The following is a 27,603-nucleotide window of genomic DNA, read 5'->3' on the forward strand; positions in this document are numbered from 1 at the left end:
CTGAGCTCTACGGAAATGTTTGTAAATGCAGACTGCAGGGTTAAGTGTTTTATCTTATACACCTGTGGCAATGGGTCTGATTAAGAGGTGTGTCCCAATACTTTTGTCCATATAGTATATATAAAGTCTATTTTAATCTATAAACCCTAAGACTTTTGGTGAATGTAGGTGAAAAAAGGAGTGCTGTTTGGCAGGTATTACTGGCAGATATACTGCTTTGGATTACACAGGTTGTTTCCTGTCAGAAATACACATCTCTTTTATCAACTGTAGCAAGCAATGAAATGTACTTGTGTTAATCCTTCTGACCCTCTAAGATTACATAATACTTATCCCAGTTCCTGATCCTATTAACTGCGCCATAACTAAACAACACAAAACGCAAAGTTGGTAGGAGTTTTATTTATAAATATAAAACATTAATACAGTCCATCTCCCTACCAAGAGAAAGGATAACCCTCTGGTTGCCAGAGAGGGATTCCAAGCATTGTTTTGTATAACCCTCTGACAACTAAAAATTGTTTTTCTTTTGGATGTATAATTATTTAACCAAACATAAGAACGTTACTAGGGAGAATTTAACATTTTAATTAAAGCTTCAATTGCTTTTGTATTCGTGTTGTCTTTAGGTTTTGAGACCAGTTCCTTGAGTCCATTTTTTACTTCGGCAGCAATCTCTTCGTCTGAGCTCTCAAGAAGGCTAAAAAAAAAAATAAAAAAAAAATTTATATACACAAACACATACATGCTAAAATAAGAAGCAATCACTCGTCAAGATGAACGCATCATTAAAAATGTAAGCTCTGCCTACTAACAAAAATGTTTTTTTTTGCCTACTAACAAAAATAGTTTTAGAAATCTTTAGGTACATTCAGTTTCCAGCCGCGGGATATGATGGAGATATATATAACTAGAGAATTTTGGTGACCCTTGGCCTCCAGTTTAAGAACAAACTTATGGATATCATCAAATGAACATTATTAAGTCAATCAATCTACATGCCAAGGTATCTATAATGCATGGTTGAGCAACCCCTCCAACATTGTAGATGGCATATTGAGGACAGAGCAACCCAACAGCCTAAAATGAGTGCCATTACTCATTTCTCTGTTTTGTTTTTTTGTTTTTTAACTGGACTAGAACTTACTTCTGTTCTAACCATAATAGAGTACTGCTACCAGACAGCAAATGACTGTCAATAAAGACAGCAAATGACTTAATAGAAGAGAGAGTATGTGATTACCTCAACTAAACAAAAAACAACGTCCCAGCTGAGAGACTCTTAAATACCACTCAGTCTATCGCACCACCTAATAGCCATGTCTCTGCAAAGTCAATGACCTTGTAAAACTCAGCTAGCCTTATCTTAACTAGGATTACACAGAGGCGGATAGTGCATTACTGGAAGAGGGAATTAGACTCACACAACAAGACTATACAGTAGTATATACAAGACAGGTTATGTATTTGGAAAACCAGAAGGATTACAGATCTACACAATACCAGTGTCACAATACCAGTTATTACATGGAAACTATCATTTATAATATCCCTAGAAATACACAGGAAAGCAAAGCCTATTTTTATAGGCTGAGAAGAAAAAGTTTAGTTCTGAACCTGTGTAACACACGTCCAAGTTCATAGTGACCAGTGGACATTCAAAAACAAATGACTTCCTTACCAGCACAAGACAATGGCCCCCCTGTTCACTTGCGCCCAATCGCTGAGGTTTTTTATTCCTACATGTTCCACCAACGTCCTAGCGAAACAGCCTATAATTGAAGAAAATGGATTAAATAGATTTATGGAATGAACAATTAGGAGAACCAGGTAAAACATTTAAACTCACAAGTTTCCAGGAAAAGCTGTATCCATGCCACGTTGGGCACAAAACCTCCTGAATTACTGGGTGCACTGTGCTGCCTACAGCAGTCATATGACATAAAACGTTATTCCTGCAAGAGTTTTCTCTAGGGCAGAAAATATTGCTTTCCCCAGCTTATAGAGATTCGTTATTTTTAAAGACTTAAAGACTGAAAAAAAGAAATACCCCAAAAGGAACTTACATATACATGTAAAGAATCGTGTGTAAGGCTACATGCAGAAGGCAGGAGACAACCCACATGAAAAATATTCTTCAGAAAATAGCCTTTGACAATTGAAATACCATACACACCATTTTACCCTTATTATAGTTCCTGACCACAGTAAAGATACATTTGCACAAAGTACATTTGGATATAACTGGACAACATTAAACTTCCCCTTGACGTAGTAGAACCTTTAATAATGTACTCCTATATGGCACTCACCTTCTTTACCATTTTCTTTCATGTCTTTGTCTTGCTTTACCAGCCACTTCAGCACCAGGTGACCCGCAGGGTGTTCCGCAATGTGAAGCTTTAATAAACCAGAGGGGCGAGGGTTAGCCCTAGTTTTTAACCGTTCACCAGCCGCTAAACTACGTACAAAATCTGAAGGACAACATTTCAGCCTATTAATGAAGATTAGCAAACAATACCAAAGTTTATATGATAAAAGGAGATTTGACAGGAGAGTTGGGATATCAACTTCCTGACTTACAGGGGCCAATACAGGGCCAACCAGAGTGATCTCCTGCTGCCAGAAGTTTGCCTGGTACTGAATATTGTATAATTAAATCAGAAACGAGAATTCTTTAGGTTGCTTAAATATTATACATTATACAGGGCAAGCTCAGTACTGGGGGAACCTGCCACTTCTGGCCCTTCACAATAAGTAGTTTAGTCTATTTACTGGCATTAGGTCAGGTCGACGTTACCTCTCCGTCCTTGCCACCAGGAACAAAGTTTTCAGCCGCCATACTAGCTATGGCAGACATGATGGGCTGTGGATCCTCAGTTGCATGCAGCAAAGCACTTGTGATCACAGCACACATTGCGTTCTGCAATACCAGGTCTCTGATGTTCTCCTCCAGGTGTTTCAGCAGAGGTTGAGAAACGGCATCCAGAAGCTCACGCTGTCTCACTGAGCTATTCTTCTTGCTGATTAGGGAAACGGGTAAGAAAGTGGTAGAGATGTGAAAAAGTCTCCCAGCTGAGCAGCTGCACTCCAGCCATCATATGCACATTAATGTGTCCATAAACGTGTGTCACTCAGTGTCACTAAGTACTTCAATATATTCCAGGTGGCATGTTTGTCGAGGCTGTTTGGGCCATTAGGCAGCCCCTTTAATATGAAAGCCCATGCTCAGATGTTTATATGTATTCCCTGATTAAAACAACTTCCTCAAGTTAATAAAAGCAGCTTTTCTAAGGTTGTAAATACGGTTTGATTTTTCTAAAGGAAGCATTTTTTCACGAAAATGCCCTTCCAGTTATGACATGATTAAGAAAAGAAAACCAAACATTTCTGTGTTTAGAAATTTGGCACAAAAGTGAGTATTTAGTCAATGTTATGGCGAAAGAGCTCAAGCAAAACTGTGTGAAATATGAAATGAACACAATTATACTACAAGTTGTGCCCAACTTCATCCAACACTTTTTGTAAGGTATAATCTTTCACAATAAACTAGCCACAAGATCTCTCAATGTAAAACTAAGTCTTTGTTTTAAAAGTATACCTATTCACTTTTTAGCATTATTATTTGTTTTGTAAATATATTGAGGTCTCTGCAAAAGATTAGCAATTTATATATTAGCATCACGGACAATTATTTCAGCTGCGCGTGTATGTTACATATTGGGGGATGAGACTTTACCCATGCAGGTATGGAACATTTATAAAGCACGTATTACAAAAAAGCCATCACTTGTAGGTAGAGTCTGCGAATACTTTTTCTTTGACCCAGCTTCCTCAAGGGAAGGGTGATAGGATTAATTTAAACACAAATCTCTTGTATAATCTTTGGAGCACACAATCCCTGTCTAAACTTCAAAAAGGCAGTGAAGGATCAGTTGCAGGAAGAAACATTGATTTTCAGTCTGCTTATTAAACCAGCACTCAGTGGAACAAGTTAAAGGCAAACAGGACTTGCATATTCAGCGGACACAAAATTAATGAACCGGCAGGAAAGCAAACACATACATGCCACGACAAATATGGAAGGAAACGTATACATGCTAACATCAACCGCACATATGTCTACATCAGCTTCATACTGGCTTATGAAAACGTTGCAATTAAAAGCAATTATTCCTGAACAGAACGGATATTAAATAGTTTCCACTTCTCGCTTTATCTTATAACCATCCATTCAATATTTACCTGTGCACGTTTTCGTCACCTTGTTTGAGCACCTCGACGATCTCAGGCAGGAAATGCGCAGGACTTCTCCAGCTCAACAAATACAACACTACCTTCCTTCCATATTTGTTGTTTAACAAGTTGGACATACAGCTGATAAGCTCCTGCAAAACAGTCAAGGGTATAAATATGTTTAATAAACCAGCACAACATTACATCAATGCAAAAAGCTGGAACACAGGAATGCTAATACCTATCCGGACACGTTACTTGCAAATAAATTACAAGAAAAAATACTGCTGAACAATAATTTCAATGTATTACTTCCCGATTATGATTAAATATAAACCTAGACTACTTGGCAGGCATGATGGCCCTACTGATTTTGTATGGATCAATGCAGAAAACAAAGCAGATGCTTTATTGTTGTATCAAAATCCAAAAAGTAAACAGCGCTTTTGAGAACAATAAAGATTTCCCATAAGAGCTTACACTCTTAATGGCAATAAAATAATACAAATGGTAACTTCCTTTAAAGGGAAGTAATCCTATTCCACAGTAAAATTTTGGGGAATTCCACTAGTTACTGGACATAAATTACTTAATGACTTCAGGAGAAGTGAACTGGAAAGCAATCCAAGTACAATATGTTGCTGTACTTCACGTCACAGTAAGGCTAGGTTTCCACTTGGGTTTTTGTCCTGCATTTTTTTCTTGACGAAAAACGCCAAGAAAACTGCCATTGCATTTACCTGCGTTTTGGCGTTGTTTCTGGAGTTTTTCTGGCGTTTCAGCCTCTGTGGAAAATGCTTTTTTGAACTTAGGCAGTTTTTCCAGCCTTTACACGTTGGAATTTTCACCCAGCTAAAAGGGATTAGGATAAATGGCAAGTATCTGCCCCCTCCTGATGTCATTTCCTTGGTAGAGTTCTACTTAAACGCGTCCCGGCGGACCCTTTTGTTTCTTTTCTGTGGTTTGTAAGGCATGCTTTATTCCGAATGTCTGCTCCTCTAGGAAGATTGGCCCCAAATGATGGTGCAAATTGTTTGCTGTTGCTTTTGCCACGCAGGATCCAGTTGATGCGTCGCGTATGTTTGTTTGTAATGGCATGTTTGTTCCAAATGGTGTTAAGTTCAATATGAACTTTGTTTTGTGTGAAACTGTTTGTTTCCAGCCTATTTCTCGTAGGACACACAGATACTGGGTCCATCCTCTGCATTGAAACTGTGGAAAAAAAACCCCATAAAAAACGCCAAGGCAAAACCCACATGGCTTTTTCATGGCGTTTTTTCTCTCCCATAGACTTCTATTGGAGAAAAACGCCAAGATTTCCTTGCAAAAAACGCCAGAGTGTCAACATGCTGCGATTCTGAAAAACTGCCACAGAGCCCAAAAAAGCAGAAAAACGCCAGAGGACTGAAAAAACGCCAAACAGAAAAACGGCAAGTGGATATGGCATTGTGCGATTTCCTATTGAAAAAAAACGCTGTGTGGCTGAAGTGGCGTTTTTATAAAAAAAAAACCAAACAAGTGGAAACCTAGCCTAAGTCAGATCTTTCGCAGCATAATCTATCCAGCAAATATTACGTGAGCAAGTCAAACACACAGCACTCACTTTATTTTCTACAATGAAAATAAGGATTTAAGGACAGGCAAAATATAATGTTTATTTGGCAAAGTAACATAGGCCTTTTTTTTTTTTATACAGTAGACATTTATATATATGAATTTGAGGCAAGTTGGGTAATAAAGAAAGGAACCCCCCCCCCAAAAAAAAGTTGATCTTAAGTAAAAAGTTTTACTTAAAGTGTAATGATTTTAAATGTCATATTTGCAGCATTAAATGTTACAATGAGATGTGAATGCACCATGAAATCTAGTTTGGGATTAGTTTATTTTTTATTTTTTTTTACAGGTGTATATTACTTTTGCCAACTTGTTTGGAGTCTGAATCATACAGACTTCCAGATACATAATATTCAAGCACCAAGCAAAAGGCAATCGATAAAGATATGGAGGGAACCACAAAGGAAACGCTCTCTCTCTCTCTACACAATGGTCTAAGGCTGGGTAGTTCTCCAACTCTTCAAACTATGTGTTGAGTTTGAATACGATCATTATCAAGCTAAGTGGAGACACACCAAATGAGGTTACAATAAGGGCAAAGTTGTTTTATACAAGTAGACAAACAGAAAACAATGTCAAACATTAACCTTCAGTGACTTGCCACTTACAAGAAGGTTTAACCCCTTGGCTGCTAAGCCATTTCCCACCTGGGTGCTAAGCTGGTTTTCGGCATTTTGGTGCATCTCTCGTTTAAACGCGTTTAGAAGTACATTTCTTGGGAATAAACTATACAAACCATATATTGTTTTTTCAGCACACCCAGCAGATTCCAAATATACAATTTTTATATGTGTATGTCTCATTAGGTTTGCAAAATAAAGCCAAAAATGGGAAAAAGAGTGTATTTTTTCACTTCCGACTCAATAAAAACTAGTTTGTAATTTTATTTTTCTAAACTCTAATATCAAAACCTGTGTTGCTAAATATTTGTAGTAGGTAACCGGTCTAAAATAAACAGAAATTGAGAACAGTAGACTGTGTTTTTCTAATATTTTATTGCTAAAAGTTAAATTTATTAGACTCACAAAAAACATCTTTAAATTGAATGCATGGCTGCCATCAATTAAACAGCTCTAGCTGCCTGGGATGTTAAAATATGCCAACAAAACTATATATTTTTAGAAACTACACCCCCAGCCACAGCAAATGAGGTCTTATTTGTATTTGTATCACAAATCTGACGTGCACAACAAATAAGTGCATTTCACACTTCTAAAAATAATAATAAAAAAAATTATTAAAAGTGACAAGTTCATGTCTTGCGCACTCCAGTCTTGTGCTACTAATACATGCAGCCCCTCATTTGATGCGCCAAGGGGTGTAGTTTCTGAAAATATATACTTTATGTACCATAATTTAACTTTCCAGCTGTCTAGAGCTGTCTAATTGCAGGCATCACCTCTAAATGTTAAGACAATTTTTTTACAAGATTCTCAAATCTGCCATATCTGAAGTTAAAGTGGTCTAGACATCTGGGAAGTTAAATTAGGGTACATAAAGTACACATTTCAAGAAACTACACCCCTTGGAGCTTCAAATGAGGGGCTACATTTATTTCTAGGACAAAAGTTGAGTGCACAAATAATGATGGAATATGTCGTTTTGGCTAGAAAATATGTTTTTTCTAACCATAGCGACATGTTCATTTGTGTCTTGCGCACTCCAGGTTTGTACTAGAAACACATGCAGCCCCTCATTTGATGCGCCAAGGGGTGTAGTTTTTGCAAATGTGTACTTTTTGTGCCATAATTTAATTTCTTACGTGAGCAGTCAAGGCTTCAACGCTAATTACTGACCATTCACACGCCTTTCATATCTCCATTCACTCGCAGAAGCACACACCATTCTTTCCCCTTACAATCCCCAAAAAATGATGGTAAAGGGAGAAAAAAAAAATCACTTTTACAGCAAAAATAAGTTTTGCAGTAAAAATGCAAGGAGCGCCAGGGATGAGATGGTTACTCATGTACCGCACGGGCTAAATGGCTGATTTTAATAATATTTGCAGTTCATCAGGATTTCAAAAATTGCCTTCCTCTACCATTGGCTAAATTTAACCCCATGGTCAAGGGATCATGGGGTTAAAATTTTGTATCGGCCATTTTTTAAAAGGGAATGTGACTTTTCATAGCTATATGATCACTGTGGTAACATTGGCTACCACAGTGTTCATTTAGCTAGAATACTTAAACTTTTTTTTTTTTTTAAAGTTAAACTAGATTATGTTTAGATAATTTAATTTGTGGGTCTCTAGGGAATTTTGATCTTTATTTATCTGCCTTTAGAGACCGCCAAATATTTTTTGTTACTTTTTTTGTACATTTTTATTTTTTTTACTTAATATTTTGTATTCTTTTTTCACAGACATTATACCGTAAGAAAGGTGAGGCGATTACCTTTCCAACGGTATATGTTGGGGGTCTGTAGCTGCTTAGATGCCTGAGATACAGGCATCTAAGCAGCATGCCCCATACCGCTTTAACTGACAATTGTCAGTTGTTAATAAAGTTGCGCGGTGACGTCATCGCGTCATTGCGCGCGCCGTCACCGGCCGGATCGGGTGGCGCCGGTGATGCCCTTCAGTGTGAGGGGCAGATCGCCGGGGTAGGAGGTGATGTGGGTCCACAGACCACCATTAAGGTAAGATAGTGCTAGCACCTGACTGGGACTGCTAGCGACGGCACCATGCCGTCGTTAGCAGTCAAGGGGTTAAAGTGAACAATCTGCCTGTTACACAACGTTTGACGGGCGCGGAGGCTACTTTTTTCATTCATTTTTTTGCTGCCATCTGGTCAATCACGTAACTTTCCAGACCTCCGTGCCAAAACAAACGCTTTTTCGTAAAGCAGAAAGGTTGTAGGAGCCACAGAGTATTTTTAAAAATTAATCTGCTCTTAATCTTTGGTTTTCATTACGGAATCCCTTTCCTGGTAACAGTTGGTAAAAGGATAAAAGGAACCGAAAGAACTGTGCTTCTGGGGGGGTGCCAAGTAGTCATTTTCTGACGTATGAGACATTAAACAAGTATTTTAAACGATAAACGAAAGATTGTTTTGATGAAATTCTGAGCTTCAAGGTAGCGATTACCCGGCTTACAGTTTACGATGGTGGAAATCTTTTATTGAGGAATTTACTCTAGGGAGAATGGTTCACATGTCTGATAGGACTTATTTTTTTCTGTAAGGGTTCAATACTGGACAAGGGCAAATTATTGCGTTTCAGCGAGCTCATACTATGAGCAAAACTGGAGAAAACAAATGCATGCAGATGACATAGCACATGCCTTTCAAGGAAGACTAAGTGTATTGCAACTCATCAACCAATGTTTTCTGCTAGGAGTACAAGAGCTTCCTAACATACATAGTAAAATAGTAACTGTTACTTAGGTTGGGGGAAAAACAACCCAAGTGTGTAATGTTCAACATAGCGGCTGATACAGAAGGCAAAAAACCCACATGGGAATCTGATTTCTCATTGGCTCAACAAGCTATAAGTAATCCTGTCCTTGTAACCAATCATAACATTGTGCAGTATTCTTTGTCAAGCCTAACCTCGGTGGGTAGTGAAATCTACAACCTCTGTTGTTCTTACTGCTTTAAGTGAAAATGCGTTTCTTAGAGTATGAATGTACTTTCCAAAGTCCCATTAATGAACATGTGATCGTTTGGAATCGTCCCCGTATGTATTGGAATTGCAATATCATATTCCTTCTAAGACGCCTTTTGTCTAACGTAAACAAATTTAGCTTCTCTAGCCTTTCTTCATAACTAAAGTGTCCAATTCCTCTTATTAAATTTGTACCATGCCTCTAGACTTTCAAGCTTCATAATGACCTTTTTAAAAATGCAGGTTCCCAGACTTGCACGGGAAATTAAATTGCTTTTAATTACTTTTACACTTTCTCAGCTTTTCAGAACTGTTCACCCACTTACAACTACAGTTAAGTCACTATAAAATATATAGTCAATCTGTTTCATGATAAAGATCAACGGAATGCTTTATCCATTCATCCTTACATTACACATTCTGTATATATTATTTTACTAATAATCGGCATTCAGTATAGTCAAACCTTATAGTTTAGAGATTGCTACATCAATAAGGCACAAGCTGTGAAAGGGAGAGGGAGTTTTACTCAAGTGAAACCTCCGGTAATTCGCATAGTCTTATTTTCAAAGTATTGAATAGGCTCCACAGAGCCCCCTACACACAGACATTAACTGGACAACTTATCTATTAGTATGAATATATAAAAATAATAAAATCTGATTTGACAGCGTATAAATGAATACAAAGCTTACATGCTACCACTGCCGTCAAACACTTAATGCCATGGGTGTTTTCCGTTCGGGTTACTGTTTGTTATGGAGACGTCGTTAGTGTACAATAATGATGTGTATTCACATCAGTCATGAATGATACACAGAATATATTTGTTAGAATATAGAAACAAGTCTAAAAACAATTCTGTTCTGAACTCAAAGCGCAAAGTATCCAATACACGTGCATTGGAAACTTTGTACAGCTTATAATAGGAGAGGGATTGGTTTTAGACATGCCCATGAGTGCCTGTAAATAACCTGCTGGTATCTGATTGTGCCCCCTACTGGCTGATCACACACATTGTGTGTGGACTAAGAAAAATAGGGGGGAAAAAAACAAAATTATAACATGCCAACACCATTTACCCCTACTATTAATAGAAAAAAAATTGAAGAACCCTTAAGCCACTAGTATTAGAAAAATAGACTATAAAAGGGATACATGTAAGCCTCTACAACATAGGAACTATACATGTGGGGTGTTACTGTAATAAAGTGAGCGACTGTTCAGAGGTGGCACCCGCTCTTTAGAAGGCACTAATAATTAGTTCTTTTGTGTTTCTATGGTTTCAAATGAAAGTCCTACTTGTCCTGCAAAAAAAAAAAAAAGTCTAATTTGTGTTGGTACATCAAACACGGAAAATGGGAATAACCGTTGAACCCAACATATGATAAAAATGGCAATAAGCTCTGGAAATTATGTCCGAAAAATCCTTGGTACTGAAAAGGTTAAACTTTGTTGCAGGTAAAAGAGTTAATTTATATTAAAGAAAAAAGCATAAAAAGCCACTACACCACCACCTAACTGAACATTTAACACTTTCTAACTCATTTACAGAGAAATTTGGAACAGAACACTTACAGAAATGATGATTTGCTTAACAAGTTTGGTGTCATCAATGGAGTCAAACATTGCGAGCAGGACCAAATGTGAAAACTCCCCCTAAAAAAATAAAAACAGCAGAGATCAGGGTTAAGTGGGTGTATTAAAAAAAAAAAAACCCCTATTTTATCCCAAGTGTCATTTTAGCTAAATATGTGAGCACTTCTTTCACAACGAAATCTTGCTTGCAAAATACCTTTTCTAATACTAATTTTCTTAGCATGACAGGAAAAAGAAAAATGTTAGAACCATTTAAAACTGAGTGTAGTGAAGTGAACGAGACATAAGTAAGAGCCAACCACAAGTTAGTTTGTGTTAGCCATGTGGGTCACTGGAAGACCCAAGGACGAGTTTCAGAAATCAGACTACTGCAAGAATAGGGAGGGCCTGTATTATTAACCTATCCATGTAAATATTGACTGACAATTAGGACCTCCATTCGAAATTTTAACATTTACAGCTCATTGAGCTAAAAGTATATTAAAAAGAAAAAAAACAAAAAAAACCCAGCAACCCTGAAAAACAAATTCTAATATTCCGGCATGCTATAAAATGCCACTGCATAATATACTCCAAACTAACACAAAGATAATTAGAAAGCAAAAAAAACCCACTAATTTCAAGAGGAAAGGTAAAATCATGAGTGGTTAACAATATACCAGAATACTTAATGATCACTTACTGTGGCAATCTTTTCAACAAAACTTTTCATGGTTTTTGAAAAAACCTTCCTGTCCTAGAAAACAAAATTCTGTAAGTAATGTACATTTAGAGATATTTATATGAAGACCAGATATTCCATCTCAGAGTATTACTTTTTTCTGGTTCAAATATTGCATACATTATGAGACATTATCAACATCAACACTGTAAATATTGTTATGTATAGGGAACATTAAAACCCCAAAAGTGAGATTCACCTCCCAATTGGACAACTCCATCAGGGGTACTAGATTTTTTTTTAGTGTCAACTGCATGGCATAAAGACATGACACAGTGTAACTTAAAAGCAGAGTTGGTATACCCTCTAAAAAACAAACATTTTTCTTTCAGATATGCCTGAAACATTTAAAGAAGGAGGAAAATCCATTTGTGATTATCCAAACTTCTACGCTTCCTATATGCATACACTATATGGACAAAAGAAAACACCTGACCATTACACCAACAGGGACTTTTATGACATTGCATTCTAAATATTATAGACATTAATATGTAGTTGGTCCCCCAACTACAGCTATAGCAGCCTTCACTCTTTTGGGACGACTTTCCACAAGATATTTCTGTGGGGATTTTTGCCCATTGCATTTGTGAGGTCAGGCACTGATGTTGGACAAGAAGGGCTAACTCGCAATCTCCATTACATTTAATCCCAAAGGTGTTCGATGGTGTTGAGGTCCGTTCTCAGCACAGATTTATGGTAGAAGACAACAGATTGTAACACATTGCTGCAGGGAGGTACATAATGAATACAGTCAATATAAGGTATACAGTAAGACCGTGGAAAACAAAGCATTCATAAGGCAAGAAAAATCCAATGCAAAGATGATATATCTTAAAATGTAACATACTTGTAGCCATGAAAAGGTCACATATGCATGAGTAGCCCAAAGCGTCAGACTAGGGAGTAAACATAAACAAGTAAAGCTTCCCTCATGGATCGCAGGCTTTGATGGAATTGCCAATTGGGAAGAATGAGCATCCCAAACAGCTAGAGAACAATCAAGTCGTACGTAAGTACCGGAGAACCATGGCTGGGTAAACATAACACTGTAGGAACCCAGTATTACAACAATAACAAGGAAAAGAAAAAAAAACAGGGAAAATAAAGGGATGAAAAGCGATGCGTGTATTGGTGTTAACAGCTGTCAAAGTGAAGGTGTACGCGGTACGTCATTATTAGGCAGAGGAGGGCCCATACATGAGGTAGGGACAGAACCCAGAAAGGGTGCAACGGAGGACGCAGACCGGGAGGGAATACAATCAATGAAGTAGCTCAGGGAATCTCTGGGAGGAAGTGAGATCCTTCCACCAGAACCAGCGCCGATTATATTGAAACTCCTTGCCTCGGGACGTCCAAACCAACTCCTCCATGTGTGAAATAAATTGTACCTTACTGAGCCATATTTGTATAGGGGGGGGGTTTCTTTCTTCCTCCAAAAGAGAGGAATGACAGCCTTGGCGGCACACAGGATGTGCTAGGAGACTGAATGTTTATAGGAAGTGACTGAGAGGGAGGTGTGATGCAGGAGAGCTGCCTCCAGGGTTAGGATAAGAGCCGGGTCAGACACCTCTCGTAATACACACTCCACAACCTTCCAATACGGTACAACCAGTGGGCAATCCCACCAGATGTGCAGGAAGGTGCCCGGGTCCCCCCTCACACCTCCAGCAAATGTCAGGTATATCAGAAATAAATCTATGTAGGTCATGAGGGACACGGTACCTAATGAGTAGCTTGTAGGAGGCCTCTTGTATTTTACTAGCCAATGCACCCTTGTGTGTTAGTTGAATGATTTTATCCCAGTCCTCGTCAGACGAGATGTGGGGGAGGTCTCGTTCCCAAAGGGCTAGGAAATACGGTTTGGACTTGGTGTCCAAGGCAAGTAACATGGAGTATAACACTGACATCAGATGGGCCGGTTCAGAAGAGGCGGTGCATAAGTGTTCAAAGTCCGTCAAAGGTCTACAGTAGTCAGCGGCGAGGCAGAGAGGTAATGAAGTGTGAAAGTTGGAGATAAAAGAAAGTGTCCTGTGCGTGCGGCGGGCGAGTGCCCAACAACTCCTTCATGGGTTTCACAGCGCTGCCCACATAGGCATGGTGGAAACGCAGTGTACCCATAGGGGAGGGCGAAAAACGAGCCGCTCGGCCAGCGAGGTACCCGGGTGGGAAGGCAGGATTATCAGAAAGAGGATATAAGGGGCTAGGCTGGGCTAAAAGGCGCCCCTGAGAAATTTACTTTTTAAAGATGCGGACAGTTGGTGAGATGGTGGGGTGTCTGATGTTCGTGGTGCGGCCCGATAGTCGGCAAACACGGGAAGGCATGGATAGGATGGGGCAGCATCTCCTCCTCCAGCAAAACCCACTGTTTGGGGGAGCGGATCGTCCACTCAATCACCCTACGCAGATGAGCTGCATGATAATACAATTCCAAATGAGGAACCCCCAGCCCCCCACAGAGTTTAGGGCGAACGAGGTGAGCGAAGGCGAGGCGGTGCGTGCTGGAGGACCAAATATACTTCAGAAAAGTACGGTGACACTGTTTGAAATAGGCCCATGGAATGAAAATTGGCAACATATGGAATAAATATAAAAACCTCGGTAAAATATTCATTTTAATAACGGAGACTCTTCCAAACCCTGATACATGCAGGAAAGACCATCGGCGCAGGTCCCTGGATACCCTATCCAAAAGGGGGAGAAAGTTAAGGGAAAATAATAGAAAAAAGGTCTTCCGGGATCAGCAGTCCCAGGAATTTAAAGTGAGTATCGCACCATTTGATGGGGAAACGCTGGCGAAGGGTACATGCGACAGAGGTCGGAATCCGTATTCCTAATATTTCGGATTTCTCCAAATGTATTTTATAGTTGGATAACTTATAAGTCTGCAGCTCAGTAAGAAAACTAGAGAGAGACGAAACTGGGTCCGTCAACATGCCCAACATATCATCAGCGAATAGAGCTAATTTATGTTCTACACCCGAGACTTTAACCCCTCTAATGTCGGGATTGGCACGTATGGCGTTTGCGAGAGGTTCCATAGCAATGATGAAAAGGAGGGGAGAGAGGGGGCATCCCTGGCGTGTACCATTAGACAGGACCACGGGCTCCGAAAGGGAACCGTTGACCCGAATTTGAGCGGTCGGGTTAAAGTAGAGGGCGGATATCCGTCCAAGACCCAAATGCTGGAGAGCCTGGAAAAGATAGGGCCAAGAGACCCTATCAAAGGCTTTCTCCGCATCAGTGGAGACCAAGATCATAGGGGTATCGTGGCGTTTAGCATAAGTAATCACATCAAGCACCCGAATGGTATTATCACGTGCCCCCCGCCCCGGGACGAACCCCACCTGATCCAAATGTATTATATTAGGAATGAGGGGTTTCAGACGTGTCGCCAATATCTTGGCCAGCAGTTTGATATCGGTATTAAGCAAAGAAATCGGTCTATAATTGCCACAGAGGTCCGCACTTTTACCGGGTTTCAATATAAGGGCTATATGAGCCGTGTTAGTGAACGGGTCAAAATGATCGCCGCCCGCATGTTTATTAAACAAAGTGACCAAGGCTTTCGTTAAACCATCTGGACCGGGGGTCTTTCCATTCGGCAGAGACTTAATGGCGGTTTCCACTTCCTGCAAGTCAATAGGGGCATCCAACAATGCTGAATCCGCCCTAGAGATGCGGGCTGGAAGGAAATTATTTAAATACCGTTTAAGCGATTCCCTAAAGGTAGGGGTCGCACCAGGGGAAGGAGGCAATCCATAGAGTGACTTATAGTAACTATGAAAACAAGACGCTAGACGGGATGTGAGAGCGTCCAGAAGAACAGTCCAGTCTGGGGTCAAGCGTCATGTTGAAGTCGCCCCCCACCACAGAAATCCCCTCTTGGAAATCGGCAAGTTTACGAAGCACCGACACCAAGAAACTCGTCTGATTTCAATTGGGGGCGTATATACAGGCAAAGGTAACCAACTGAGATATAATATATCCTTTAATAAAGACACACCTCCCCTCAGAGTCCTTCCAGGTGTCAACTAGCTGGAATGGCAAAGATTTATGAAGTAAAATAGCTACTCCCCTAGACTTAGTGTAACGGGAGCTTGAGAAAAAGGCGAGGGGGAAGCGGTAAGCGCATAATTTCGGTTCCTTGCCATCTCTGAAGTGAGTTTCTTGGAGGAAGGCCACTTTAGATTTAGTGGATTGTAGGAAATAAGATAGACTGGAGCGGCTTTCCGGCTTATTGAGGCCCCGTACGTTTAAGGTGACAAATTTAACTATATTAGGCTGCATGAGAGTGACACCTGAAAAGACACAGAGGTGACAGCCGAAGTACACGCATCGCAAAGACTGCAGACAGCAGTCTGGGCTAAAAACAACAGGAAAAGAACAAAACAGAACACTGTATTCCCGCTGAGCGGGTTCCAGCAGGATGCAGATACATCAAAGGGAGAGCCATTCAATCCAAGAAATGGACGATACCGAAAACTCGACACACAAGGTGTCCGGATGGTCGGCTCAGGGGGCCAAACAAGTGAACATAAATCCATTGTGAACAGAGATTCCATATATGTAATGGAAAAGAAAAGAGAAAAAAAAAAAAACCAAAAACGTGTAGGTTCCAGGAGCCACTGCTTGATACTATAACAGAAAGCTGACGGCGCAGCTTGTTAACATTGGCAAAATTAAACATAAGAGGTGTAGTGTAGGAGTGTAGGCACAAATGTGCAAAGAAGGGAGCAGGACTTCCCAACACTTGAATGAGGACAGTAAGCGTGACATGGACATAAGAGTTGTGTAAGAGAGGGTGACAGAGTCCCAACACATCCCACAGGAGTGGGGGGAGGGAAAGACACATCACTAGGCACTAAGGGCTAGAGGAATGTCAGCGGTGAGAGACGGGTTGTGCGTGAATGTATAGAGTGGGTGTGTGTGTGTAGGGGTGCATTGTAGGGGGAGGGGGACCCCAAACATAAAGGTCAGATTTATCTCGTTGATACCTGGACCCCGAGTATCGAGGAGGATCTAGATGAAGTCCCTCGTAGTAGGTGTGAAAGGGCACGCTGCAGCAGATAGGGTACGCCGGATCCCAGTAAAGACAGAGAAGCTGATTGTCCGGTGCGAACGCCGGGTGATCGAAGACGTGAGCACGGCGAGTAAGGTGAGGTCCAAACAACAGGATGGACGAACTAGAGGACCAGTCACGAGTAGGGTCAGCCAATTTAGGCGGAGGAACATAATTGAGTTCCCAGTCCGGAACATCGATAGCCGGTAGGCCCAATTGTTCAAGCACTCCAGGGACATCAACCGCACTGCGTATTGTAAACCGGTCGGAGCCCTTGATACGGAATAGCGGCCTCACGTAGGGCAGAGGTAAGGGGGCGCAAGGTGCGGCGATATTGCAAAGTTATGGGGGATAAATCAGGAAATACCTGAATTGGATGGCCTTCCCATTCCAGGGAGCCAGCTCTACGGTACTCAGCGAGTATGGCATCCTTTACCACATACTCCGAAAAGCAGCACACAACATCACGTGGAGGGCGATCGTCAGGTTGTCGAGGCCTCAGCGCTCGGTGGGCTCTGTCAAATTTGATCTCGGCATCCTCTGGCTGCCGAAGCAGCCGGTTAAAGATGGAGCTAATGACAGGTATTACATCCGAACTGGAAACCGACTCGTAAATTAGACCTACAGCCGCGATTGTCAAGATCCTCAATCTTTTGCATCAGCCGAGTAATTGTGGTAGCTTGCGTATGCAGTTGTCCTGAAATAGCATCAACCGTTGATCAGGTAATGAGAGCATCAGACTCCAGAGTGGAGACATGGTCTCCCATGTGTTGCAGGTCCTTCTTGATGTCGGAGAGATCAGCTTTTAATGGCGCATACGCCTCCGTGATGATAGAAATGAGGTCGGATTTAGTTGGTAAGTCCTTAAGTGTACTACGCCAGTTATCCTGGTCCGGATTAGATAAAGGATGCAAAGGATCTCGACCGGATTCAGACGGCAGGTCAGAAAATTGACTCCCAGGGCTGCCCGGTGGTGAGGCCTTCTGCATGGAGTCACGGGAATCTGCATCCTGCAAGGTATGAAAAAACGACTTGACCGAGGCATGTCCTGGCTTGTCTTTCGGTGGAGGATGCTTCGGAGTAGCGGTGAGTTTGGTATGTTTCCCCATTTGCCGAGGTTTAGTGCCAATGTAAGACAAATTAAGGCAGTGGGTCCGTGGAGCAAAAGATTTATGCGTCCATCTTGTTCGGCTGCAGGCCACGCTCCCAAGTTCTTCCAAGTTCAACTCATTCAACCACGTGTCGGACAAAAATGGCCATCCTCAAACTGTTCCAATAAGGTTTGAAGCATAGCACTGTCCAAAATGTCTGTATGCTAATGCATTAAGATTTCCCTTCATTTGAAGCCCCATAACCATTATCTCTCCTTCACCAAACTTTAAAGTTGGCACAATGTAGTCAGGCAGGTAACATTTTCCTGGCATCCGCCAAACCCAGAGTCACCCATCAGACTGCCAGAGAAGTGCGCTTTGCCACTCCACAGAACGCGTTTTCACAGCTCCAGAGTCCAGTGGCGGCATGCATTACAACACTAGATTCCACGCTTGGCAAGTTTTAAGCACCTCAGCACTCTGACATGGTCTTCACGGGTTGATTTGCTGCTGTTCCTAAGTTGCCACTTGTCAATAATAGCACTTACAGATGACTGGAATATCTAGCAAGGGTGAAATTTCACAAACGGACTCTTTCCAATGTGGCATCATATCACTGTACTACGACTGAATTCGCTGAGCTCTCCAGAACGCCCACCCTTTTGTAAATGCAGACTACATAGCACCTGTGGAAATGGGTCTGACTGAAGCACCTGAATTCAATAATAATAAGAGGTATGTCCCAATACTTTTGTCCATACAGTGTAAGTATATGCGCACAAGAGCAAATATTCACAGACGTTTTACCAGACACCGCACAAGTTATGTAAATAGACGGATGTTGCAGATAGCAAACCTATTTCAAAAAAATCTCAGAAAACATGCCAAAAAAGTCAGCTTTTAGTAATAATGCTAAAAAATACAATTGATTTTGCAAATGAAAAAAAAAGCTGGAGCTTTGGTTACATTTCGGTGACTGGAATTTGATCCACTTATTTCTAATCAAATCAACAGGCTGTGTGCTACAAGAAATTTCCTCAAGCAATGTCTGATGCCCAAACGACCTGTAAATGTTCAAAGGGTAAGTGCAGAGAGACAAATAAGCCAAGAAACCAGAGTTACGATCCATCTCTTGCTCAAGTGAATCTTTCAGAATGAACTTAGAAATAAATCACAAAGAGACTGGTCTCCCCAAGGGCAAGACTGCGGTACACACATCATTTTTGGCACAAAGAAAAAAGGATCATGGTAAGTGGGGGTTTTCCACAATTAAAATCCAATTCAGAATTAAAGCTGCAGCAACACTTGTGATAACAATCATCCATGATTCCTAGATATTTTGTTTCTGAAGTAAAATAAAAAAGGTATATAATTATTTTTTTAAAAAGCTATACCTTAGCGGTGCCGTGCCATGCACAGTGCATGCCGACTCTGGCTCCATCATGCGTATGGATCATGTAGATCACAGACTCTCTGATGGCTTCAATCATTTCCTGAAACAAACACAAATCTAAATTAAATACAATAATCACGCTTAAATGTAAAATTATTATAGATTACATTTTGTAGATTTTTTTTAAACATTTTGCAAAGATCCTAACACGAGATCATTGCAGCATTCTTAAATTCAGAATTGGAATACACAATTTGATGCAAGTTGCGGAGTAACATCTACCATTGTTTAATTTTACAAGGCCAATTCATCAATATTAACTTACAGATCTGATTTTTGGAGTTGCATGATTAAAAAAGTCCAGGAATACTTTATGCACCAGTGAATGTTTAATGACAGCTTCTCTGAAAGACAGAAAGAAAGACAGTTATTCTTTTTTGGAAATTAATACACTGAACAATTTCGGTATACCAATTACAGCTTTTGCTTTTCCACGCAAATCAATTATCTGATAATAACATGCTTTCCAGACTACACAAAATGTCCTTTACTTGCCCTCCAGATTTTATTTTGTAATCTGTATTTTTCTTAGACCGACTGTCTGCTACTTGTGTTGATTGGAAACAAGGATTTCACTATATATTTTAACAAATAAAATTGGCTGTAACTCGATACCACTAGCATACAATGCCAGATTAAACAAAATGACTACAAGACAACAATGTAATCCTTATACCTATCAATGCAATATACACAGCTGGGATATAAATGTTAAATGCAATTCCGATTTAAGTTTCAAATGGGTTAGCAACCCAACTGGAAACCAGCACCCCATCCAAGAAATGCTCTTGATAATGTCCCTTATGAGTCGTGAACACGTCAGACTATTTCGCTTCTTATTTAGAGTCAGTGTTAAAGGGTTATGCTAAAATAAGGTGGTGGTTTAAATATTACTGATTTAAAGACTTAGATTTGAACAAGCGATGTGACTTATGGGTCTGTCGTAGTGATTGTAAATTAATTAAGCAATATAATCAATGACCTCTTATACACCCATTTGTTTCTAGAACAAATTGGAACATGTCATATACAAAGAAACAGAATAGAAAAACATTACAGAGACAAATAGTAAATAGAAAAACAAAACACATTTTAAAGGGGATCTTAAGAACATGAAAAGTTTAAACATTAAATGACCATCCGAGACAAAAAAGCAGACAGGAAATATTCTGACCAGGAGTACCAATCAATCAGCCAATAATGCATGTGATAGCCGAGCGTCCCCTTTAAATGATTACCCTTTTTCTACAGGCTGAAGAACCTACACCAATTCTTCATTGGTGGGGCTGCAGGGAACACTAAACTGTGCCTTTTAATGTCATTTTGTTATTAAACAAGGACGGCTTACTTTTGGGCCAGGGGTATAAGTATCTGCTTCATTTCCTCCAAGATGGATTCCTTCTTTTCGGGTTGAGCTTCCAAAACTTCCCCCAAGGATGGGTGAACAGCTGACTGCAAAATAGAAGTGGTGAAGGCTATAGAACGTTCAAGTAAAATAACCAAGATGACAATATTGATCATGCTTTGTGTCTACTGAGGTCACCCCATTTTCAGATACACCGTTTACCTTGAAGAAGCGGAATGTGTTCCCATACAGTTCCTCACACAGCATGTTCCTCTGTTCCAGAATGGCTTTGTGATTGTACGCATATTCCACAATGTAAGAAGCCTCGGAATGACGCAACAGTTTTTTCACCTGTCCTTTAAAGCTTTTAATTATTTCAGCCACTTGCTGCTTTGACCTGACATTATTTGAAAATTGAAAAACAAACTTAATACATATTTTATTTAAATTATGAACAAAAATTCTAAAAACAGAAGATGTCCATCCCACATAGACCAAGCAGTATTGCTTCTCCTATTGGAATAAACCTAAATGCAACACACAAGTTGAAGTTGGCAATGCCCACGATACTGCTGCAGAAGGTCTAAAACATATTTCAACTTGCGTGTTAAGTTGTCAGCTTTTTAAACTATTACTACATTTTGAGGGCAGAGGATAACAAAATGCTAAATGAGGAATATACTGCTGCCCAGTAAATCGGACCATTTAACTACATTGTAAATGCATGCAAGTTAAAACAAGGGAAAAAAATAAAGCGTGCTGTAACTAACTGATGTTTCACCAAAATGCTCATATAAATGATTAAATATACTATTGCTAAGCTCATAAGCAAAGCAGAAGCTTCGCCAGCGCTGTACGCACAGACAAGCATCTTTTGGAAAATCTAAGCTGTGCTGTCAATTCAAAACGTACACAATTAACGAGAAAAGTAAAGGTTTAAAAACTTACCCATACATGAGAAATTTCCTTACAATATTTCTGGCATACTTAGACTTGCTCAAGTCTACAACATGTTCTGTAAAAAAAAAAACAAAAACAAAAAAAAAACCAATTCACACACAATTCAAATACAGGAAGGGATGCCAAAATATTACGGTTTCGTAGCAAACTAAACAAACCCTACACAAAAAAAAAAAAAAAACAGCTACAGTATCTTAAACAAAATCTGTAATGATGTAAGCAAAGCCCAAAAAATACCTTTGAGTTCCTCGAATACCTCGTGTCTTCTTTTTTCATTTGCATGCTTTATATAACATTGGATAACCCGAGTTGTGTCATGAGCAAAAGCAACCTGTACAATACAAGTGAAGCTTGCGGTTAGACAAAGCTACTAGAGACAATATATGGAAAGAAACACTGACACACACATACCTGCAAAGGATGTAAGTAACATGTTATCCAAGAACTAAAGTTGTGTTGACATTGCTCATTTATTAGGATTTCATCAGAAATCCTAATTAGCAATGCTGGCGAATTTTAAGATTATGCTGAATAACCTTTCTTTTGAATGTAATATATATAAGAAACAATTATAAATTTTATTTTTGGTATGGTCTGTATAAACCCTGGGAAATGGCTCAAAGTAGTGTCATATATTAGAAGGCATTTAATGAGATTTCTATAACTAAACCCATTTTAAAAGCTGAGATAATTGTAGAAGCGACACACACACCCCCAATGACATTTCTGTATCACCTGTACACATACAGAGGGGAAAAAACTATGACATTGCACATTTAAAGACAAAACACATTGACACGTAACACAATCTAATTAAGCTGATTAATGCTTCCCAAAAGCAGAGCAGATCCACGATTACCTGTAAAACCAACAGCAATAAGTCTGCAGACAGACCGAGCAACACATGACTGCGGCTCTCTACAGAACAAACAAATCAACTCCGATTATACTCACACTTTTCACGTTGCCCTTCAGCAGCTTTTCCAGGTCATTCATTAGTTTGGATCGCTTTGTTGCATCACAGTCCTTTCTACAAGAAAATATACACTCACAGAAATATATACACATACAGGTTTATTTTTCTGCTGAAATTTGCATATAAAGCAGCAGTGAAATCTCATGTCATTACCCGTCTTTCCCAAGAATTGGTAAAATGAACGGGAAATAAAATACTTTCTGAATTCAGAGGGGGGAGATGTTTTAGACATGCCCATATTAGCAAACTTTCATATTTGGTATGTATTTGTATACACATTCAAACACACACATATGTAATTTCCCAACGTCGACAGCCGCGTCGGAAATACCAGTTCTCACTTTGCTTGCTGCCCAAACTAAGCTCTGTGTTCCTTAAAGCCGCACATCCACATCAAATAAATCAAGGTCAGGGTTTATACATTTTAACATACCTTCTTATGGATTCCCATATTTGTTTGGATTTTGTCATTACATCATAATTGTTCTTGTCATTCAACTGCCGAGTTTGCTTCAGCTCCTTCTTTTTCTTTTTGAAATCGTCCCACTTTGGTTTCTTGGCTTCTGAACCTGTGACAATAACAAACCGATTTCTATGCTTTTTGGTGTGTAAAAATAATAAGTGTGTATATATATTATAATTATGTACTCGTATATACAGCACATTTTGTTGATTGTAAATGAGACTTGCCTGTAGCAAGCAGCATACTTTATTAGAATCATTATCATGATAAACACCATACATACATACATACACAGGCTAACACTATACATAAATAAAATGTCACACTGACACTGGCACCATCCAATTACACACACACTGACTCTAGAACTATACATATACACATACTCCAGCACTACAGAATACACACACACACAGACTATACTATACATATACACACACTCACATACACTACTCCCCTTCTCACTTCGTGGAGACCACCCATGGTGTGTTATCCTGAATCGGCACCCTAGGCTTTCTTGTGGGAGCACAGTGAGGCGGGTGTCGTGCCTTAAGTGATCCCACAGGGAGCCTCAATGCCCCGCAGTAAAGCATTGGGTGCCCGATTCATGATAGAAGCCCTGCAAAACCCTGGGCGCCAAGAAGTGGTTTCTAGTTGCTGGCGTTCGGTACAATAGAAAAGGAAATGTGGGAAAAGGGTTCCATGCTATAAAAACATAAAATGTCCTCTAGATTTAGCAAAAATGCAATTATAAGCTTACACAATGAGCAGTTTTCATATATTACAGTATAACTCAATAAAACTCCACTTTGTTACCAAAAGTTATATCCTTTATTATATGATTCATATTATGAAAAGGCATCATGTACCAGTCTCAACACTGTGCAATTATTTTTTCCCAGCGAAAAAGAACAAGGACTACATTGGTATACAACTTTACCGGCTCGTGAACAAGACTGGCAAACTAACCTCCTTCTTGGCTATCTGTCTGGCGTTTTCTCTTCATTGTGAAGCCATCTCCTTGTTTTGTATTTTTGGATGAGAAATGCTTTACCCCTGCTTTGCCTCCAGCCCTGTCAGGGGCTTTTTTGCCTTTCTCAAATCTGTTGGGTCTGACATTCCCTTTGGGACTCTGGTCGGTGTTCTTGCCATGATATTTTTGAGAACCAGGTGAAGCTAGTAACAAAAACAAACCATAGGAGTTAGTGATAAGGAGCAATTCCAGTGGGTGAAAAAAATGAGTGTTTAGTGATCATTCTGAGCACTACACCACTACACAGACATTTATAAGCAACACAAAAAATATGCCAAGCAACACGTTTAACGTACTAATCAATAGAACCGTTTCGATTCAGGACACAGATGTCACTGACCGTTCCAAAAGGAACAAGTGTACCTTTTAAGTTCTTAGGTTTGCCACCCTTTGCCATTTTCTTTTGAGGTTTCTGCTGTCCCTTGAACTGCTTTTTATTCTTTGAGTCCATGATCACCTTAAAAATGCAGAAAAAAAAGTCACATTCTGTAAATTAACACCAACTCCTTTTTACCTAATCAAAATCAATACGATATTCACATCTGATTCAACTTGCAAAATCACGCACATATCCCATTAACTTTTTACATTGTAATTTAACAGGAATTTGCCATTACCAAATTCATACAAATTGTAATTTCTTTCAGAATTATATATAATGTTATTGAGTGCCGATAAACCTATACTTTAGGGTTAACACATTAAAAACAGCACAGCAAGTAGAGAAATAAAAGTGAGGGGCCGAGATACTTAAGACGTTTCCAACCACGTCTCTGTTTACACGAAATGCATAATTTTATAATCAGATTTTAAGCGGTTGCCATGGCAGTGAAGCACTACACAGCGCACCTTATTTCAGGGGTCACCACGTCTCCCAATTACCTCTTCCGCGGGCCCTTCGTGCTCGGCAGCAGCTATTACCGACACACGTGGGAAAAGGAAAGGGAAGGGAAGGCCGATACCAACTATCTGCGCCTGCGCAGTGAGCTTGCTTTACGGTCACAAAGGGAAGCCGCCAAAAAAGCTCGGTTAGCACGACATTGTACTCAGCCTGTTGTAATCTCTCAATAAAGTTTAGTAAAGCGGTAGCGGCGTTCAGAACCATTTTTGATGAGGGCAGTAATCCGACTCTATGACATTTCCATTAACTGTTTGGCTCCTGTAGGGAGATAGAATACGATACCGGAATAATATAAATCTACAGTAACAGAACATTATCAATGAAAACATAAACTCATTTCTGAATGTATAAATTGCGCCAGTCGCGACCTGCAATAAGAAATTATCTATATGGCCACCACTAGGAAATCTGCCAAGTGTCCTTCTTTATGAGAGACAGTCACTCTTTAGATACAAAATAAGGAGGCTTTACTCAGACTACCGGTATTTATGTGACTTCGTGACTTCGTACATTCAGAAGGCAAATAATGTATTTTGCTTATACAATTTTAATTAATACAAATATTCTGCCATTTCTATACACATTACTGTTAGAACGCTGGCATACACTCAAGGGCTGAGAAAAATCTTCAAAATATACACAAAAATATTCTGTTCTCATGCCAAACAATGGCAAACACAGCACTGTTATTGGCACCCCTATGAATTTATATTTGAAATATATTCCCATCTTGGGGACAGAGTGGCAGCATATCTCGGGGGGGGGGGCAGAAACTTTTTTTTCATTAAAAAAGCACCTAACTTTGCTAGTCATCTACATCACCAAGTTGTTTGGAAGGGTTTTTGGAAGAAAAAACCTCTACTCTCATCCAAAAACAAACTCAACCGTCTTCAGTATGCCAGACACTACTGGAATTTCAAATGGGATTGGGTTCTATGGTCAGATTAAAACAAAATAATGCTTTCTGTGAATAAACACCAGAGGTAGGTTTGGCGCACACAGAGGGGTAGCCATTTGAAAAAGTACCTCATGCCCACCGTTAAATATGGCGGTGGCTCTTTAATGTTTTGGTGCTGTTTTTATGTTTCCTATATCAACACATATTAAATTAACACCTGACTGCCTCTGCCAGAAAGCTTAAAATGGGCCGTGGTTGCATCGTTCAGAAAAATGATCTAAGACATACATCAAAATCAACACACACATGGTTTACTGACCACAAAATCAAGGTCCTACCATGGCCTTTTATGCTTTTAACTTTGCACCCTCCTTTCTGTATATTTTTGTTGTTGTTCATGTTTGCAGTTTCTGACCAAACCTTAGGGTTGAAATGCAACAAGTGAAAATATACTCACACTTAAGTAAGTGTAAAGATGCCCGTAATTCCTGATGATGGTCTGGTTACATCCGTATATTCTTCAGTCTGGTGGGTCCAATGGTTAAATACCAATAAGTGTGTGGTGTGTCAAACAGCCACTGTCCACATAAGAGGTATATTTAAAAGAAGTATTTATTCTAAAGTAACAATAAGCTGGATCTCCAACAGATACTGATGAAGCCTTACACGGCGAAACGCGTTGAGTGACTTTATAGGACTTTTATTACTATATTTTTTATTTTATTTTGTACCAGTACTTTTATTTATTTTAAATTGCTTAATACTTTTACAGCTGCATCTGTTGGAGATCCAGTTTATTGTTACTTTAGAATAAATACTTCTTTTAAATATACCTCTTATGTGGACAGTGGCTGTTTGACACACCACACACTTATTGGTATTTAACCATTGGACCCACCAGACTGAAGAATATACGGATGTAACCAGACCATCATCAGGAATTACGGGCATCTTTACACTTACTTAAGTGTGAGTATATTTTCACTTGTTGCGTTTCTAGCGCTATATACAATAACACACTATTGGATCCCTCTCTGGTTTTATCCCCTCGGTACATATCTCCGTATGTGGACCCTGAGGCTACCCCTGTGACGCACTGAACACACCAATACACTGTGAGTGGAAAATCTGCGATACGCAGGGCACAGTACACCATTCTGTACACCTACACTATATTATTTTTCTTTGTTTTATTTTCTATTTATTGGAACACACGAGCGCCCCCTAGTGGACTTTTTGCTGAATTACTTCAACACCCGGGGAGTGTTGCTTAAGGGCTGCAGCTGTGGTTCCAGATACGAAAGGAAAGTTATTACGACTGATTATTTCAATTATTCACTACTCTACTCCTCATACTGGTTTTCTCATTTTTTGCACAAACCTTAGGGTTGAGCAGCCTCACCTGCCACACAGGTGAATGTTATTCTCTGGGTATGCCCTGAATTATTGCTTTTGTTTTATGCACTGTGTTTTTGGGGCCTCCTGCTTCGTGCCCTTGCTTACTCATATAAGAAAGAACCTCATTCCAAACACAACGCAACTGCCTGGTTTGCCAGTGGCTTTTAGGTATATGTCCTGAGAATTCTGTGGGAATGCCGTTTTTTATGTAGTACCTAGATATGCAAGTTTCAGAGCCTCAGAATGT

General features: G+C 39.7%; 1 protein-coding gene across 1 annotated transcript in view; it reads right to left on the bottom strand.

Annotated features, from left to right (window-relative positions):
- Positions 1-567: 567 nt before the first annotated feature.
- The window catches only part of LOC149300636 (pumilio homolog 3-like), a 34,890-nt gene continuing 7,854 nt past the window's right edge, over positions 568-27,603 (bottom strand). The window contains exons 3-19 of the mRNA XM_089485124.1: positions 24,523-24,616; positions 24,096-24,302; positions 23,097-23,232; positions 22,642-22,717; positions 21,925-22,018; positions 21,676-21,742; positions 20,950-21,124; positions 20,731-20,834; positions 19,648-19,726; positions 19,324-19,422; positions 11,738-11,791; positions 11,035-11,115; positions 4,246-4,388; positions 2,801-3,023; positions 2,313-2,400; positions 1,682-1,772; positions 568-700 (exon numbers count right to left, since the gene is read on the bottom strand). Coding sequence (XP_089341250.1) covers positions 568-700; positions 1,682-1,772; positions 2,313-2,400; positions 2,801-3,023; positions 4,246-4,388; positions 11,035-11,115; positions 11,738-11,791; positions 19,324-19,422; positions 19,648-19,726; positions 20,731-20,834; positions 20,950-21,124; positions 21,676-21,742; positions 21,925-22,018; positions 22,642-22,717; positions 23,097-23,232; positions 24,096-24,302; positions 24,523-24,616 — 1,944 coding nt within the window. The remainder of the gene's footprint in view (positions 701-1,681; positions 1,773-2,312; positions 2,401-2,800; positions 3,024-4,245; positions 4,389-11,034; positions 11,116-11,737; positions 11,792-19,323; positions 19,423-19,647; positions 19,727-20,730; positions 20,835-20,949; positions 21,125-21,675; positions 21,743-21,924; positions 22,019-22,641; positions 22,718-23,096; positions 23,233-24,095; positions 24,303-24,522; positions 24,617-27,603) is intronic.

Source organism: Sceloporus occidentalis, unplaced genomic scaffold, assembly GCF_023333645.1.
Source record: "Sceloporus occidentalis isolate IW3139 unplaced genomic scaffold, rSceOcc1.0.p SCAF_24, whole genome shotgun sequence".
Taxonomy (NCBI): Eukaryota; Metazoa; Chordata; class Lepidosauria; order Squamata; family Phrynosomatidae; genus Sceloporus; species Sceloporus occidentalis.